The sequence below is a fragment of the Saccoglossus kowalevskii genome, chromosome 19 (genome assembly GCF_978046115.1).
Source record: "Saccoglossus kowalevskii chromosome 19, keSacKowa6.1, whole genome shotgun sequence".
Taxonomy (NCBI): domain Eukaryota; kingdom Metazoa; phylum Hemichordata; class Enteropneusta; family Harrimaniidae; genus Saccoglossus; species Saccoglossus kowalevskii.
In genome coordinates, this window is record NC_140659.1 from 31,719,004 (window position 1) to 31,738,948 (window position 19,945).

At 36.3% G+C, this 19,945-nt stretch overlaps 1 protein-coding gene across 1 annotated transcript in view; it reads right to left on the bottom strand.

Moving 5' to 3' along the window:
* Window positions 1-9,143: 9,143 nt before the first annotated feature.
* LOC102802113 (uncharacterized) overlaps window positions 9,144-19,945 on the bottom strand; it is a 36,660-nt gene continuing 25,858 nt past the window's right edge. The window contains exons 3-4 of the mRNA XM_006819943.3: window positions 11,706-11,853; window positions 9,144-9,856 (exon numbers count right to left, since the gene is read on the bottom strand). Of these exons, the coding sequence (XP_006820006.1) occupies window positions 9,378-9,856; window positions 11,706-11,853 (627 nt within the window). The 3' untranslated portion in view covers window positions 9,144-9,377. The remainder of the gene's footprint in view (window positions 9,857-11,705; window positions 11,854-19,945) is intronic.

Sequence of the window (19,945 nt, forward strand, 5' to 3'; positions counted from 1 at the left end):
ATACCATTTACCTAATTGTAACCACTAGATGGCGCACTTTTAATGCTTTCATTTTCCGGTTTGGGTTGCATGAATAATTCCGGTGTTTGTTTTATTTAAAGTTCCGCTAGAACACGATTTGAATCGCGGCACGAAAAAAATCCTAATAGCTGTTATCTTGTGTATTCTTCATAACGACAACCTCAGACTGATACAGAACAAACTAAACGTTTTATTTAAAATACTGGCACAAAATTTCCCTGACCATTGCCATTCATAATGCAACACCATGTTTATCATGACTTATGTCACTGTTCTTTTTTTTCATATCAAGACTGCGTGCCCCAAAAAATGTAAAATATTTTATATAACATTAGATTGTAATAAGAAACGACCAAATTCACTCCTTGAGATAATATTTGATGACTTTTTATGAATACGGTTTAGAAAACATCAAATGAAAATGTTCGTAAAAACATTTGTCATTCATAGTACGGTTAGGTTTACTTGAAATCATTCGTTAAACATGTAGACCTTAGACGGTAACCAAAATGTACCTCCCAGTTTTTTATTCCCGATACACCGAACAGACTACCTTGGTTTTCCCGATGTTTTCGTATCTCTTCCTTGGTTTTCACTGGAACAGCCTCCATACATGGTTTTTCCCGATGTTTTCGTATCTGGTACATCGGAACAGCATTGGGTTTCTCCAATGTTTTGGTATTCAGCAAAAGCCAAACAAAAAAATATTATGATTTGGAACCGTTGCGGGGACGAATACTTTCTCAGAATGGGGTTAAATAGTAATATTGTGAGAGACGCCGCAAATGTAGCCTCCGTCTTATATCGAGAGCTGAGATCGTTTATAATAATTACCCACAACTCAAAGCGATTGTTGTAAAGAACAGCAAAATTGCCTCCAGATCACGTCATCGAAAATGAGAATTCAAATGCCTGGTGTAACGTGCGACATTTCGTGTTGGTAATAATAATAATGTATATAGTATATGTTGTACGGACACGAAACGGAACAGAAGAGAGAAACGGGCAACCTAATGCCAAAGCAGTGTGAGCCTTGGTCGTTGCGTTGTTATGACAACTATCAACTGTTCGCGCATCGCGAGTAAAAGAGGTTAGATTAAGGCTAAGATCGCCGATCTCATTGGAATTGAATATCCATTCTCTCCGCAGATTCGAAGCAAATGTCATTTTGGCGACACATTGCCGTGAATATGAAAGAAATTCTTCAGTTGAGATAATGAAATTCAATGAATAATATTGCGTATTCCAAATGTACAACAACCCCAGTGAACCCCACAATGATGTCATATTTCACTGAAATATCATCACTTACCCAGAAAAGTAGATTAAACGCGAAAAGAACGTATTTTACGCAAAGATTGACTTCGGATAACGATTTCACCCTCGTCCGCTTTGTTCGAGGCATATTTTATCACGAAACACCTATAAGAATAGTCACGTTTCATCACTGGTTAGGACCCACAGATATTGACAGCAACGGCGAGTACCAGTATACTTGCAAGAAACACATTTTCCTGTCAACGCTGAGGGCGTTAGCAGCAAGAGTGTTATTAAATTCGCCAACGTAAAGGCGCCACATTTCTCCTGCCAACAGATACAATCGACACGGAACAGTAACAGTAGTTACGAACAAATGTCGCCATGGGAAAAGCGTCTTCCACATTTAACTAACTGAGCACTAAGGGATGGGCCATTAATATTCCTGTAGGTGTTTAGGCACGACATTTTAAGCAAGTTATTTATTCTTTCATGTGAATTTATGTGAGAGGAAGCGGACCAATATTTTTGTTTAAATATGTCATTAATATCCGCAATTTTGTCGTACTTGTTCGTAGTTGGTTGTTATGAAAAAATATATATAGCACTAAGTTCATGTTGTATAACACTCTAATCTTGCCTTATTTGACATATTGTTGTGAAGTGTGGGGCAATACGTATAAAAGTAATCTTGAAATGTTATTTTTTCTACAAAAAAAAGAGTGCTGCTGTGGTGAAAGCAGACTTTCGAAGTCATACCAATCCAACTTTTTATTCACTTGGAACAATTTTTGATTTGATTATATTGAATACTGCTGTTACAATGTACAAAATACATCACTGACTTTATACACCAAGACGAGAGAACATTTATTTTGATAATGAACAGAAAATCGTCCCATTTATTGAAGGCAACATTTCTACAAGAAGAACTTAATATTTGCCGAGTACAGTGGCTTGTATAGTGACATTCATTTGTTGGCGCCCTCTAAAGGTGCAATGGCTTACATTGTTTAACACACTATGTGTTGATGTTAGTTGACAAGCTCCTGCGCATACTGATCATGTTCTACATGGTTCTCAACATTCTGATTCCACTCATTAGCATGTTCTACGTGGTTCTCAACATACTGACTCCACTCATTAGCATGTTCTACATGATTCCCAACATTCTGATTCCACTCATTAGCATGTTCTACATGGTTCTCAACATACTGACTCCACTCATTAGCATGTTCTACATGGTTCTCAACATACTGACTCCACTCATTAGCATGTTCTACATGGTTCTCAACATACTGACTCCACTCATTAGCATGTTCTACATGGTTGTCAACATTTTGATTCCACTCATTAGCATGTTCTACATGGTTCTCAACATACTGACTCCACTCATTAGCATGTTCTACGTGGTTCTCAACATACTGACTCCACTCATTAGCATGTTCTACATGATTCCCAACATTCTGATTCCACTCATTAGCATGTTCTACATGGTTCTCAACATACTGACTCCACTCATTAGCATGTTCTACATGGTTCTCAACATACTGACTCCACTCATTAGCATGTTCTACATGGTTCTCAACATACTGACTCCACTCATTAGCATGTTCTACATGGTTCTCAACATACTGACTCCACTCATTAGCATGTTCTACATGGTTCTCAACATACTGACTCCACTCATTAGCATGTTCTACATGGTTCTCAACATACTGACTCCACTCATTAGCATGTTCTACATGGTTGTCAACATTCTGATTCCACTCATTAGCATGTTCTACATGGTTCTCAACATACCGACTCCACTCATTAGCATGTTCTACATGGTTCTCAACATACTGACTCCACTCATTAGCATGTTCTACGTGGTTCTCAACATACTGACTCCACTCATTAGCATGTTCTACATGGTTGTCAACATACTGATTCCACTCATTAGCATGTTCTACATGGTTCTCAACATACTGACTCCACTCATTAGCATGTTCTACGTGGTTCTCAACATACTGACTCCACTCATTAGCATGTTCTACATGGTTCTCAACATTCTGACTCCACTAATTAGCATGTTCTACATGGTTCTCAACATTCTGACTCCACTAATTAGCATGTTCTACATGGTTTTCAACATTTTGATTCCACTCATTAGCATGTTCTACATGGTTCTCAACATACTGACTCCACTCATTAGCATGTTCTACATAGTTGTCAACATTCTGATTCCACTCATTAGCATGTTCTACATGGTTCTCAACATACCGACTCCACTCATTAGCATGTTCTACATGGTTCTCAACATACTGACTCCACTCATTAGCATGTTCTACGTGGTTCTCAACATACTGACTCCACTCATTAGCATGTTCTACATGGTTGTCAACATTCTGATTCCACTCATTAGCATGTTCTACATGGTTCTCAACATACCGACTCCACTCATTAGCATGTTCTACATGGTTCTCAACATTCTGACTCCACTCATTAGCATGTTCTACATGGTTTTCAACATACTGACTCCACTCATTAGCATGTTCTACATGGTTCTCAACATTCTGATTCCACTCATTAGCATGTTCTACATGGTTCTCAACATACTGACTCCACTCATTAGCATGTTCTACATGGTTCTCAACATACTGACTCCACTCATTAGCATGTTCTACATGGTTCTCAACATTCTGATTCCACTCATTAGCATGTTCTACATGGTTTTCAACATACTGACTCCACTCATTAGCATGTTCTACATAGTTGTCAACATTCTGATTCCACTCATTAGCATGTTCTACATGGTTCTCAACATATGACTCCACTCATTAGCATGTTCTACATGGTTCTCAACATACTGACTCCACTCATTAGCATGTTCTACATGGTTCTCAACATTCTGATTCCACTCATTAGCATGTTCTACATGGTTTTCAACATACTGACTCCACTCATTAGCATGTTCTTTATAGTTGTCAACATTCTGATTCCACTCATTAGCATGTTCTACATGGTTCTCAACATACTGACTCCACTCATTAGCATGTTCTACATGATTCTCAACATACTGACTCAACTCATTAGCATGTTCTACATGGTTCTCAACATACTGACTCCACTCATTAGCATGTTCTACATGGTTCTCAACATTCTGATTCCACTCATTAGCATGTTCTACATGGTTTTCAACATACTGACTCCACTCATTAGCATGTTCTTTATAGTTGTCAACATTCTGATTCCACTCATTAGCATGTTCTACATGGTTCTCAACATACTGACTCCACTCATTAGCATGTTCTACATGATTCTCAACATACTGACTCAACTCATTAGCATGTTCTACATGGTTCTCAACATACCGACTCCACTCATTAGCATGTTCTACATGGTTCTCAACATTCTGACTCCACTCATTAGCATGTTCTACATAGTTGTCAACATTCTGATTCCACTCATTAGCATGTTCTACATGGTTCTCAACATACTGACTCCACTCATTAGCATGTTCTACATGGTTTTCAACATACTGACTACTCGTTATGTTCTACATGGTTCTCAACATACTGACTCCACTCATTAGCATGTTCTACATGGTTTTCAACATACTGACTCCACTCGTTATCATGTTCTACATGGTTTTCAACATACTGACTCCACTCATTAGCATTTTCTGGGGTTCATGCTGATCATGCATATGGGGAATAATTCTGCTAAATGATTATCGAAAGATCAGTAAATTGTCTAATTTCATGCAAATTAGGTAAATAATATTTTTGATTTTGAACCAACCTTGATCAGAATCAGTTCATGTGCCAACATTTTGGTTGGAGCCACAATAGGTTAAAACAAAATGAAACAATGGAAAATTGAACTGTAGTTTCTTACTCATCTCTGATCATTAACAAATATAAAGACAACTTATAGAAAACCAGTTATTAATTAGAAACATTTAATTAGAAATGAACATGAACTGATTATGAGTTTTCCCCATGACATCTCTCCAAGATTTGGGTTTTATCCTTGCCTATACAATTTTTAGAAAAGAAATTAAATTAATATGAAAAATAAACATGGAATAAAACCTGCCTAAACTGAACTTTGCATAAACATTTTTTCTAGTCTTTTTTTCCAGACTTGAAAGAACAAACACCATAACATTTCTGTAAGAAATTATAATTCTCATTTTTTTTGATTTTCAGTTTAGAAGATACAGTACATTTTTCATACTAAATACAATGTATATATTAAAAAAAAAATAATTAAGAAACAAAAAGTTAGCTTATTGACTTAATATTTACTCATTTTTGTACTTTCTCCACATAGATTCTTACTATCAGTGTTCATATAACTTTTTCAAGTTCAAGATCATTGGCATGCCATTTTTTTTATGAATAATTGATAATTTCAAGGAACATGATTATTTTACACAAAATAGGTTACAATAAACCAATTTTGGCCTGTACATTGAGATACAAAGACAGAATGAAAAATCCTGATACAAGAACATACAAGTGCATTTCTGACCCATAACTTGTAAACTTTAAATTCAATAAATGAATTGAAATTGTGAGCCTCTAGGATGAATTTTAAAATAAATCACCTGATGTTTAGCAAATAAAATAAATCACCTGATGTTTAGCAAATAAAATAAATCACCCGATGTTTAGCAAATAAAATAAATCACCTGATGTTTAGCAAATAAAATAGCCAACATACAGCAAGTAAGGCCAGACTTTTTTTATTCTTTGTTTCTTGAGTCTTTATAAGGCAATTTTTTTGAGAAGGGCGAAAAAAAAATTAAATTAAAATGAAATAAAATTTTATTCCATATATAACCTTTTTTCTCATCTGCGCGAGACTTCGATACTTTGATCATGATACTCCCACAAAAATGCAACTTGGGTTTGTTATGTGGCGGGCGAAAAAAAAATGAAGATAAAAATAAGTTTTTTTTAGCAATCTTTTGCACGTACAAGTCGACGGGCGCGAGAAATTACGCTGAAATAAAATTTTATTTTTATTTCATTTTCGGCTTCTGTTCATTTGGCGGGTTCGCGAAACAAGGGATAACAAGTCATTGAAAATGACACAGTCCCCGTTAAGTTTTCTTTGTGCTCGTCATATTAAAACAGAGGGGTTGTCGCGAGTGTGTCCTTGAAACTTGAGTTCCAAGTGGCGTATACAACAGATTGTTTATTTACATCAAAACACGTGTTTCGTGTCATAGTAATATGGCCAAAAATAAAAACAGCCGTTATTCAGCCATCTTTGATCTGATTATGAAACACACTGATATGTATGATGTATGTGCCAAATACGAATGAAAATGGTACATAAATTGTGGAAATATAGTAGTAAGGCCAAAAAGTCAGATGGCTGTCAATCGGCCATCCTTTGAAACAAATTGTCATGGACATGCATCCTAACATGTATAAAGTACATGTATGTGCCAAATTTGAATGAAAACTGACAAAGCATGTTCAAAATACGACATTTTCAAAAAACAAGATGGCTGCCAGTTGGCCATCTTTGATCCAATTGTGAAATAAATCATCATGAACATGTATCCTAACATGTGTAATCTATGTACTAAATTTGAATGAAAACTGACAAAGCATGTCCAAAATACAACATTTTCAAAAAACAAGATGGCTGCCAGTCGGCCATTTTGAATCAAATCGCTAAACCACTGCATGTGCACATGTCCTACATAAAGTACTAGGCACATGCAAAGAATGAACGGAATCAGTCCAAGGGATTCTGAGATATGACTCCGGACGGACGCACGGACACACGGACGGACGGAGACCGAATTATAAGTCATAATAAAAGACTAATAAAAGTCTGGCCTAATATTAGCAGCACTCTGAGGGTATGTAAATTAAGAGGTATTCATCCATACATGTTTTTATTTCAATCGTTTCCAGCACGTCTTCATATGTCCATGTGAGGATTATTTCAAAAGCAAGACCCCCCAGAATAATGCTCTTGAACAGTGTTCTGAGGCACAAGACCCCTTAGAATAATGCTCTTGAACAGAGTTCTGATGCACAAGACCCCTTAGAATAATGCTCTTGGACAGTGTTCTGAGGCTCAAGACTCCCTATAATAATACTTTTGAACGATGTTCTGAAGCACAAGACTCCCCAGAATAATGCTTTTGAACAGTTCTGAGGCATGAGACCCCCCAAAATAGTGCTCTTGAACAGTGTTCTGAGGTACGAGACCCCCCAGAATAATGCCCTTGAACAGTGTTCTGAGGCACAAAACTCCCCAGAATATTGCCCTTGAACAGTGTTCTGAGGCACAAGACTCCCCAGAATATTGCTCTTGAACAGTGTTCTGAGGCACAAGACTCTCCGGAATAGTGCTCTTGAACAGTGTTCTGAGGCACAAAACTCCCATGAATAGTGCTCTTGAACGATGTTCTGAAGCACAAGACTCCCCAGAATAATGCACTTGAACAGTGTTCTGAAGCACAAGACCCCCCAGAATAATGCTTTTGAACAGAGTTCTGAGGCACAACACTCCCCAGAATAATGCTTTTGAACAGAGTTCTGAGGCACAAGACCCCCCAGAATAATGCTCTTGAACAGGGTTCTGAGGCACAAGACTCCCCAGAATAATGCTTTTGAACAGAGTTCTGAGGCACAAGACCCCCAGAATATTGCTCTTGAACAGTGTTCTGAGGCACAAGACTCCCCGGAATAGTGCTCTTGAACAGTGTTCTGAGGCACAAGACTCCCATGAATAGTGCTCTTGAACGATGTTCTGAAGCACAAGACTCCCCAGAATAATGCACTTGAACAGTGTTCTGAAGCACAACACTCCCCAGAATAATGCTTTTGAACAGAGTTCTGAGGCACAAGACCCCCCAGAATAATGCTCTTGAACAGGGTTCTGAGGCACAAGACTCCCCAGAATAATGCTTTTGAACAGAGTTCTGAGGCACAAGACCCCCCCAGAATAATGCTCTTGAACAGTGTTCTGAGGCACAAGACTCCCCAGAATAATGCTTTTGAACAGAGTTCTTAGGCACGAGACCCCCCAGAATAATGCTTTTGAACAGAGTTCTGAGGCACGAGACCCCCCAGAATAATGCTCTTGAACAGTGTTCTGAGGCACAACCCTCCCCAGAATAATACTTTTGAACAGAGTTCTTAGGCACGAGACCCCCCAGAATAATGCTCTTGAACAGTGTTATGATCAACCCAAGGTTCAAAGTCGCCACTTATCCCCATAGGGACCCTGGAAATCAAACAACGGTCTGGGATAGTTAATTTTTAGAGGAAACACTATTTTTACTGCTTAAAATGGTGAGTTTTTAATATTTGGGCCTATTTATATATATAAAAAAAAAAAACGTGATCCGATATTTCATATTTTTCAGACAGTCGATGAGGGCAACAAAACAATTTTTTTTTGTTTGCCTAATGTATATGTGAAGTTTGAGCTTGATCAGTCCAGGCATGTCAAATATATGGACCAGGAACTGCATTCTTTGAAACCAAATGGCTGCCAGTCGGCCTTTTATGAACCCAATTTGAAAAATATAATGACATGCATCAAGAACCCATTATTTTATGTGTGTACTAAGTTTGAATAGAATCTGTCCATGCATGGCTGCGATCCACTTCTGGAATGGGGAATGTGCGATTTTGATGCACCTTTATCCTTAAAATGACAGCCATCTTGAATCAAATCATGAAACAAATGAACGTGCATATATTTGATATAATGTCTAATGTATGTGTGAAGTTGAACTTGATTTGTACAAGCATGTGTGAGATGTGGCAGGATGCAAATGGATAGACACATGCATACACACACATCAATCCATAAGTCCCCATTTTGGGACATCGTCAAAATATTATTGCTTACTTGGTTTTATTTTTTAACGTATTTCTCACTTTGAACACCAAATATAGTGATACTAGAAAGGGGTTGATGAAAGATTCAAGGTAAAATGGTCCAAACGTTCGTTAGTTTGTGTTTCAGATAGCATGCAAATTTTCCCCACTAGAGCTCACATTTCACACTCAGCAGAAACAAGTCAGCTATCTGATGGATGGATGCATCTCAGATTTTCAGATAAATCATTTTCAGTCTATGACTATGACATCAATATCTGGAACACCTGGTATTTCAATGGTCATTTCTTCTACCTCCATGTCCTCCATTCTAGCCTCAGACTTGACCTCACTTTCACTTGCTGGTTGCGGCTCTGTTATAGTAAAGACTTCCCGCTTGATACGTGTTTGTACATCTGTAAGACAATAAGCTGGCACCACCACATGAAGATCAATGACTTTTGGTTTGAGCTTTGTATGCTGTGGTACAATCAAATCAGCTTCAAAATCTGTTTGCACGTCAGCGTATCTGTCCATCTCATCTTCCATATTTGCGTTTTCATCTTGTAGATGGATTCCCATTTCTATCAAATCATGAGATATCATGTACTTGACCGAGAGAGTACTCAGGATGTCTCCTGCGATGATTCTTCCATAAGACTGACGATTGGGGTTTACAGTCCAAGATTCAACTTCTTTACCAACCTTAGTTGTTACTAAAGTGTAATTTCCTATGTCAATGAATAAGTTATGGATTAAAATGCAATATGGAAGAAAATATAGAATATTTAATACTGTTGTTTAATACTGTTTAATAATGTTGATGAATATATTGGACTATGCTTCGGCATGATTCAGTATTAAAGCAATCAGACTGAGAATTCAACAAGAATTCGAAAATATCACTTTTTACCAAAAATTACAAAATATTCACATAAATTAGAGAATTAAAGATATCATCACAAAATGAAAAAATCTGAGAGGTCTACATGTAGTACAGATACATATAATATCAAAGCAATCAGACTTGCTGTTTTCAACAAGAAGTCGAAAATATTCACCGAAATTAGAGAATTGAAAATATCATCATGAAATGAATAATCTGAGAGAGGTCTACCCAAGATACATACATACCAAGTATCAAAGCATTCATGCTTGTAGTTTTCAAGAAGAAACCAAAAAAGTAACAAGCAGCCTGTCGGCTGAGATAGCTCCACTGTTATCAATGCACATTTCAATTAAAGAACTGAAGACATCATTAGAAAATGAACAATATGTATAGTATCATATATATGAAAGCAATTGGACTTGCTGTTTTCAATAAGAATTCGAAAATATAACTTTTTACCAAAAATATTCATCAAAATTAGAGAATTGAAGATATCATCATGAAATAAACAAATCTAAGAGAGGTCTACCCAAGGTACATATACACCAAGCATTCAGGCTTTAGTTTTTAAGAAGTCGAAAAAATAAAACATTGACACTGACGATGACAGACAATCACTCATAGGATAAGCTCCGCTCGACTAAGTTGACAGCGGAGCTAAAAATATGTTTTAGTCCATATTGCATCTTTATAGGTCATAGGTTAAAGTTCACATATTGGTCATCACATTCAAGTAAAACAATGAAGCTCTTCATGATAAATAATAGATGCATTTAGACTTGTTCTCAATCAATCATAACCAAGCTGGTCTAATTTGAAGAACATTAATGATGATTTTTGAAAAACAAAGTTCATACAAGTTCAATCATAATAAGACATAATTGTCCCATTCCTGTCTATAAATCAGAATATTAGTGATAATAACATGAATAACTAAATAAAGAGAATATATTTGATTGTATTGGGCAATGTATCACTGGAAAAATAAGATTCATTTGCAATTTTCTCAGTTCATATGATATGTAGGACAGGCTGAGAATGCAGAGAATTTAAATATTGAAACCATAATGTCTTTGAAATGTAGGATTCATCAATTTTGATTCAAACAACATAAATAAATGATGTGCATCAGTACAGACAGCACCATGTTTGAATAAAACTGAATCAGACATACCAGAGAAATGGTTTATGATATCTTGAAACAAATATGCTTATGATATGAATACCAATGTGTTATGGCTTTTGTTTTTACTTGGAACACAAACATTCAGAGCAGAACCTGTCATAGAAATGATTGAAGACCCATAAAAATAAAACCAACATGGCCACCAGTCGGCCATTTTGAATCAAAATCTGTAACCCGGGCAGGAGAAGATCAATATCAAGTTTGAATAAAATCAGCGAAGGCATATCTAAGAAACAGTTCAAATTTTGATCTTTTTTGGACAATGCATATGTAATCAATTGTTTTAATTTTGTACCAACTTTGAACATCAGTAAAGATGAGAAATGACGCACAAACTGATGGATAGAACACAAAATATTAGTTCTTGTTTTAAACTACATCCAGCAGAGTCTAATAAACAACAATTCTCCCCAAATCCAAAGTCTTCAGTAGCTGCGGTCAAATAGCAGTCATAGAAGACTAAAATTCTCTCTGATTGGAAAGAAAAATCTGTGATCTATCTTACCATTCGTAATCATATGAACGTCTTTCTTTGTTGCTTGATTGTACTGGAATGGCTTTGTATATGAATGTGAAGGAGATCCATAGGATATATTACAACATTCAACAATGATAAACCCAACTTTTTCAGGGTTTGGCAAGTCAGATATATGCTGTAAATAAAATATAAACAAATGTTTACTTGACCAGTTCAAAATTTCAACATAATTTTGTATTCATTTTTTTTATGTTACACTGGTAAAATGATTTTTTCATATCTTAAAATTTTGCTTAGTGACATTGGATGAACAAGTTATAACGTACTTCCCAGAGTATAAGCCCCTCCCAAAGTATAAGCCCATCCCTCTGTTTTTGAACATTTAACGAGTTGAGGGCATCCCCGAGTATAGGCCCAGGGTGTTTTTACTGGGCGTCAACAACATTTATTAAAATATGCATTTAAAAAGTGTATTTCATTGCATAAAAATCATGATTGGAAAACTCGCATTAATTTCAGAGTGCACGGCGGGCGAACGTACATAGTTCACACGTTTTCTATTCTGTTATTTACTCGGGATGAACCCGATGTTGCAATACTGAAATAATCCATATTTCTTTTGAGTAGTAATTTTCCAAACGGCAAAAATGTGATCGTCAAGTCGTGAAAACTGGTCACTGAACATGTTTTACTTTTCCGAATAATCATGTCCATTGAGTCTATCTTGAATGGGGTGTGAACGAGCAGACTATTCTTCGACATGACTTGTTGTCGGCCGTGAAAGGTTTAAATACTTTCCCCACCCTCAGATTACCTTTCAAAAATTGCGAATCAACAGCTTTTAGGGAAAAAAGTCACTGTTTTTTGTGAAAATCAGTGTTAACAGATGGCATTTTAACATCGCGGTAATACACTTCCGCATTGCGTTGATAAAAATAATCATCAATAATTGGGAAACTTCGACTGTATGACAGAGCATTTTCATTGGTTATTGAAAGACGTGACCTGTTAGGTCAAAGGAAGTTGTTCATGTCAAATTATGATGAAACCATGGCGGAATTAGCTTTGTATCGAAAGTTTGCGTACGATCTTGCCTTCGACCGTTTTCCCACAGACCCTACCCATTTTTGTATTGTAAATTCAGACGGTATGTGAACTGTATTGTAATAAAATTTAAAAATAATATTTGTTTATTCATTGTAAAAAGCATCGTTGAAATCAATGACATCTCGTTTCGCATTTTTGTTTTCTCAAAAAGACGTAATATTCCTCCGAGACCGGCGCTGTGGACGAAAAATGTAATTTGAATAATGTTTCGAGGCTGGGAAGATGGTTACGGTTTTAAACGCACCAACAAATTATATTTTTTCTGACGTGGTCCTCGAGTATAAGCCCAAGTTTTCAACGTGATAACAGTTTTGTAATATATACAACGAGAGGTTCTCTCCCATAATGCATTGTGTATATATAAAAAAAATCATGCAGTTTGCCATCAAAATCTCTTCCATGTTGTGTTCATTAATTTAACATATTTGAATGAGCTATGGTAATTTAAATATGTTGACATCATCCATCATTTTGATTGGTTAATTAGTGATTAGACTATCAAGAGAAGAAACATGACGGATATTGTATCACATCGAGCGTTTACATGTGATCGGAATCATTCGCCTATGATGAAACTAAGTTGAATTTTACTTGCATTTCTTAACAATTCAAAAAATTTATTTTTTGTACATTATTATCTCTACTGGGTAATAATCAACAATTGTGAAACGCAGCATGACCAGATTGTGCTACCGTGATCATTTGCTACTAACACTGCAGTTGTGTTTGTTTTTATTTTAATTAAAATATACTTTCGTTACCAATAAAATTAAAAAAAATAAATGCATATTACATTAAATATGCTGAGTAATTTTTGTCATCAGGTGAACATTTTTTTTTTGATGAAGCACGGATTGATTGGTATGGCCAAAACGACAAAAACAGTGTTGGTTATATAGACATTTTTTCTTTGATCGTGCGGCAAACACTTATATTCTCTAAAAGATGATATTTATGATATTTCTAGACTGTCTGGGAACACGTCATAAAGAATACAGTGATCAATTGTCAGACTGTAATGAGCTGCAAATAGTTGTTGTGTAATACTGATAGGTGTGCAGGAAATATCCGCTTATTGGAGGCTGCATGTGTCAGGAATCAACAAGACATTGACTGACTGCTTCATGTGGTGTGACCCTTTGTTTTATTTTTTTTAAATCCGCAAAGTTTAAACACCATGAAAAGCATGGACAGCTCAAAACCGTGAAATTAAATGTTTTTACAATAGTCTAAAGTGTATTGCTAGGAAACCATATAACCTAATGTGTATTGCGAGGAAACCATATGATCAAATGTGTATTGCTAGAAAACCATATGGTCAAATCAAATGTGTATTGCTAGGAAGCCATATGGTCTAAAGTGTATTGCTAGGAAACCATATAACCTAATGTGTATTGCTAGGAAACCATAAAACCTAATGTGTATTGCTAGGAAACCATATAACCTAATGTGTAATGCTAGGAAACCATATAACCTAATGTGTATTGCTAGGAAACCATATGATCAAATGTGTATTGCTAGAAAACCATATAACCTAATGTGTATTGCTAGGAAACGCTATAACCTAATATGTATTGCTAGGAAACCATATAACATAATGTGTATTGCTAGGAAACCATATAACCTAATGTGTTATGCTAGGAAACCATATAACCTAATGTGTATTGCTAGGAAACCATATGGTCTAAAGTGTATTGCTAGGAAACCATATAACCTAATGTGTATTGCTAGGAAACCATATAACCTAATGTGTATTGCTAGGAAACCATATAACCTAATGTGTATTGCTAGGAAACCATATAACCTAATGTGTATTGCTAGGAAACCATATGGTCTAAAGTGTATTGCTAGGAAACCATATACCGTACTCGACCGCGTTAGCGCCCATGCCCGGGCAAGCGCCCACCCCCCACTTTTGCGCAATTTTTATATTTGGGGTCACATTCGGCAAAGCGCCCACCCCTTCAAAATGCAACTAATTTAAAACTTGGTCTTGCGTAACGAATCTTGGTAATCGTTTTCATCTGATACAGCGTGGATATTGACCGCTGTGAACATGTTGTGAATGCGTAGAACGCGGTAACCGTGCGTAAACTACGCTTCGACAATGACCTGTTAATACAAGTAAAATGCGGTAAATATTTCATGCCATATTCAGTTTACCTCTCAAAAATGGCTAGTTACTAGTTTTTTGGAAAAACCATGTCGTTTATTCGCTGAAATCAATTCCAACAGATCGTACTTCGACATCGATAATTCACTTCCCCATTGCGTTACCGGAAAGTCTTCGGGAATTTCCGAAGAATTGCGTCAGTACAACACAGCATTGTGATTGGTTAATAACCAACTTGACCCATTAGGTCAAAGGACGCCGCCGCAGGTGAAATCTGCAAATGCATCATGGCGGAAAGTGATTTTGTTCGAGAGTTTGCGTGCGATCCAACACCTTCGTCAGTGGAGATAATATGACAATTTTGACTTCGACTGTGTTCCAACAGACTCAAATGTTTTTAATTTCGTAAATTCTAGTGGTACGTAATTAATATTGTAATAAAATGTGCATATTTTTTGTGATCGATTATTTCTGTTTCTTCGTTGTGAAAATCAATGACGACTCAACTAATTTCGTAATTTGATTTCCCTCAAAGACGTAATCTGTCACTTGATGAATCAAATTTTTCATTTGCACACTTTTTCGAGGGGGGTGCTCGGGTAAGCGCCCACCCCTAAAAAATCGTGATTTTCTGAGTTGAGGCCCCTGGGCGCTTACGCGGTCGAGTACGGTAACCTAATGTGTATTGCTAGGAAACCATATAACCTAATATGTATTGCTAGGAAACCATATAACCTAATGTGTATTGCTAGGAAACCATATGATCAAATGTGTATTGCTAGGAAACGCTATAACCTAATGTGTATTGCTAGGAAGCCATATGGTCTAAAGTGTATTGCTAGGAAACCATATAACCTAATGTGTATTGCTAGGAAACCATATAACCTAAAGTGTATTGCTAGGAAACCATATAACCTAATGTGTATTGCTAGGAAGCCATATGGTCTAAAGTGTATTGCTAGGAAACCATATAACCTAATGTGTATTGCTAGGAAACCATATAACCTATTGTGTATTGCTAGGAAACCATATGATCAAATGTGTATTGCTAGGAAACCATATAACCTAATGTGTATTGCTAGGAAACCATATAACCTAATGTGTATTGCTAGGAAACCATATAACCTAAAGTGTATTGCTAGGAAACCATACAACCTAATGTGTATTGCTAGGAAACCATATGATCAAATGTGTATTGCTAGGAAACCATATAACCTAATGTGTATTGCTAGGAAACCATATGATCAAATGTGTATTGCTAGGAAACCATATAACCTAATGTGTATTGCTAGGAAACCATATGGTCTAAAGTGTATTGCTAGGAAACCATATAACCTAATGTGTATTGCTAGGAAACCATATAACCTAATGTGTTATGCTAGGAAACCATATAACCTAATGTGTATTGCTAGGAAACCATATGATCAAATGTGTATTGCTAGGAAACCATATAACCTAATGTGTATTGCTAGAAAACCATATAACCTAAAGTGTATTGCTAGGAAACCATATAACCTAATGTGTATTGCTAGGAAACCATATGATCAAATGTGTATTGCTAGGAAACCATATAACCTAATGTGTATTGCTAGGAAACCATATGATCAAATGTGTATTGCTAGGAAACCATATAACCTAATGTGTATTGCTAGGAAACCATATGATCAAATGTGTATTGCTAGGAAACCATATAACCTAATGTGTATTACTAGGAAACCATATAACCTAATGTGTATTGCTAGGAATCCATATAACCTAATGTGTCATGCTAGGAAACCATATAACCTAATGTGTATTGCTAGGAAACCATATGATCAAATGTGTATTGCTAGGAAACCATATAACCTAATGTGTATTACTAGGAAACCATATAACCTAATGTGTATTGCTAGGAAACCATATAACCTAAAGTGTATTGCTAGGAAACCATATAACCTAATGTGTATTGCTAGGAAACCATATAACCTAATGTGTAATGCTAGGAAACCATATAACCTAATGTGTATTACTTGGAAACCATATGATCAAATGTGTATTGCTAGGAAACCATATAACCTAATGTGTATTGCTAGGAAACCATATAACCTATTGTGTATTGCTAGGAAACCATATAACCTAATGTGTATTGCTAGGAAACCATATAACCTAATGTGTATTGCTAGGAAACCATATAACCTAATGTGTATTGCTAGGAAACCATATGGTCTAAAGTGTATTGCTAGGAAACCATATAACCTAATATGTATTGCTAGGAAACCTTATAACCTAATGTGTATTGCTAGGAAACCATATAACCTAATGTGTTATGCTAGGAAACCATATAACCTAATGTGTATTGCTAGGAAACCATATGGTCTAAAGTGTATTGCTAGGAAACCATATAACCTAATGTGTATTGCTAGGAAACCATATAACCTAATGTGTATTGCTAGGAAACCATATAACCTAATGTGTATTGCTAGGAAACCATATAACCTAATGTGTATTGCTAGGAAACCATATGGTCTAAAGTGTATTGCTAGGAAACCATATACCGTACTCGACCGCGTTAGCGCCCATGCCCGGGCAAGCGCCCACCCCCCACTTTTGCGCAATTTTTATATTTGGGGTCACATTCGGCAAAGCGCCCACCCCTTCAAAATGCAACTAATTTAAAACTTGGTCTTGCATAACGAATCTTGGTAATCGTTTTCATCTGATACAGCGTGGATATTGACCGCTGTGAACATGTTGTGAATGCGTAGAACGCGGTAACCGTGCGTAAACTACGCTTCGACAATGACCTGTTAATACAAGTAAAATGCGGTAAATATTTCATGCCATATTCAGTTTACCCTCTCAAAAATGGCAAGTTACTAGTTTTTTGGAAAAACCATGTCGTTTATTCGCTGAAATCAATTCCAACAGATCGTACTTCGACATTGATAATTCACTTCCGCATTGCGTTACCGGAAAGTCTTCGGGAATTTCCGAAGAATTGCGTCAGTACAACACAGCATTGTGATTGGTTAATAACCAACTTGAACCATTAGGTCAAAGGACGCCGCTGCAGGTGAAATCTGCAAATGCATCATGGCGGAAAGTGATTTTGTTCGAGGGTTTGCGTGCGATCCAACACCTTCGTCAGTGGAGATAATATGACAATTTTGACTTCGACTGTGTTCCAACAGACTCAAATGTTTTTAATTTCGTAAATTCTAGTGGTACGTAATTAATATTGTAATAAAATGTGCATATTTTTTGTGATCGATTATTTCTGTTTCTTCGTTGTGAAAATCAATGACGACTCAACTAATTTCGTAATTTGATTTCCCTCAAAGACGTAATCTGTCACTTGATGAATCAAATTTTTCATTTGCACTCTTTTTCGAGGGGGGGTGCTCGGGTAAGCGCCCACCCCTAAAAAATCGTGATTTTCTGAGTTGAGGCCCCTGGGCGCTAACGCGGTCGAGTACGGTAACCTAATGTGTATTGCTAGGAAACCATATAACCTAATATGTATTGCTAGGAAACCATATAACCTAATGTGTTATGCTAGGAAACCATATAACCTAATGTGTATTGCTAGGAAACCATATGGTCTAAAGTGTATTGCTAGGAAACCATATAACCTAATGTGTATTGCTAGGAAACCATATAACCTAATGTGTATTGCTAGGAAACCATATGGTCTAAAGTGTATTGCTAGGAAACCATATAACCTAATGTGTATTGCTAGGAAACCATATAACCTAATGTGTATTGCTAGGAAACCATATAACCTAATGTGTATTGCTAGGAAACCATATAACCTAATGTGTATTGCTAGGAAACCATAAAACCTAATGTGTATTGCTAGGAAACCATATAACCTAATGTGTATTGCTAGGAAACCATATAACCTAATGTGTATTGCTAGGAAACCATATGATCAAATGTGTATTGCTAGGAAGCCATATGGTCTAAAGTGTATTGCTAGGAAACCATATAACCTAATGTGTATTGCTAGGAAACCATATAACTTAATGTGTATTGCTAGGAAACCATATAATCTAATGTGCATTGCTAGGACACCATATGGTCTAAAGTGTATTGCTAGGACACCATATAACCTAATGTGTATTGCTAGGAAACCATATGATCAAACGTGTAATTCTCGGAAACCATATGATCAAATGTGTACTGCTAGGAAACCATATAACCTAATGTGTATGGCTAGGAAACCATATAACCTAATGTGTATTGCTAGGAAACCATATGGTCTAAAGTGTATTGCTAGGAAACCATATAACCTAATGTGTATTGCTAGGAAACGCTATAACCTAATGTGTATTGCTAGGAAACCAAATGATCAAATGTGTATTGCTAGGAAACCATATAACCTAATGTGCATTGCTAGGACACCATATGGTCTAAAGTGTATTGCTAGGAAACCATATATATATAAACCTAATGTGTAATGCTAAGAAACCATATAGTCTAATGTGCATTGCTAGGACACCATATGGTCTAAAGTGTATTGCTAGGACACCATATAACCTAATGTGTATTGCTAGGACACCATATAACCTAATGTGTATTGCTAGGAAACCATATAACCTAATGTGTATTGCTAGGAAACCATATGATCAAATGTGTATTTCTAGGAAACCATATGATCAAATGTGTATTTCTAGGAAACCATATGATCAAATGTGTAATTCTTGGAAACGCTATAACCTAATATGTATTGCTAGGACACCATATGGTCTAAAGTGTATTGCTAGGAAAACATATGATCAAATGTGTATTGCTAGGAAACCATATGATCAAATGTGTATTGCTCGGAAACCATATAACCTAATGTGTATTGCTAGGAAACAATATAACCTAATGTGTATTGCTAGGAAACCATATAACCTAATGTGTATTGCTAGGAAACCATATGATCAAATGTGTATTGCTAGGAAACCATATGATCAAATGTGTATTGCTCGGAAACCATATAACCTAATGTGTATTGCTAGGAAACCATATAACCTAATGTGTATTGCTAGGAAACCATATGATCAAATGTGTATTGCTAGGA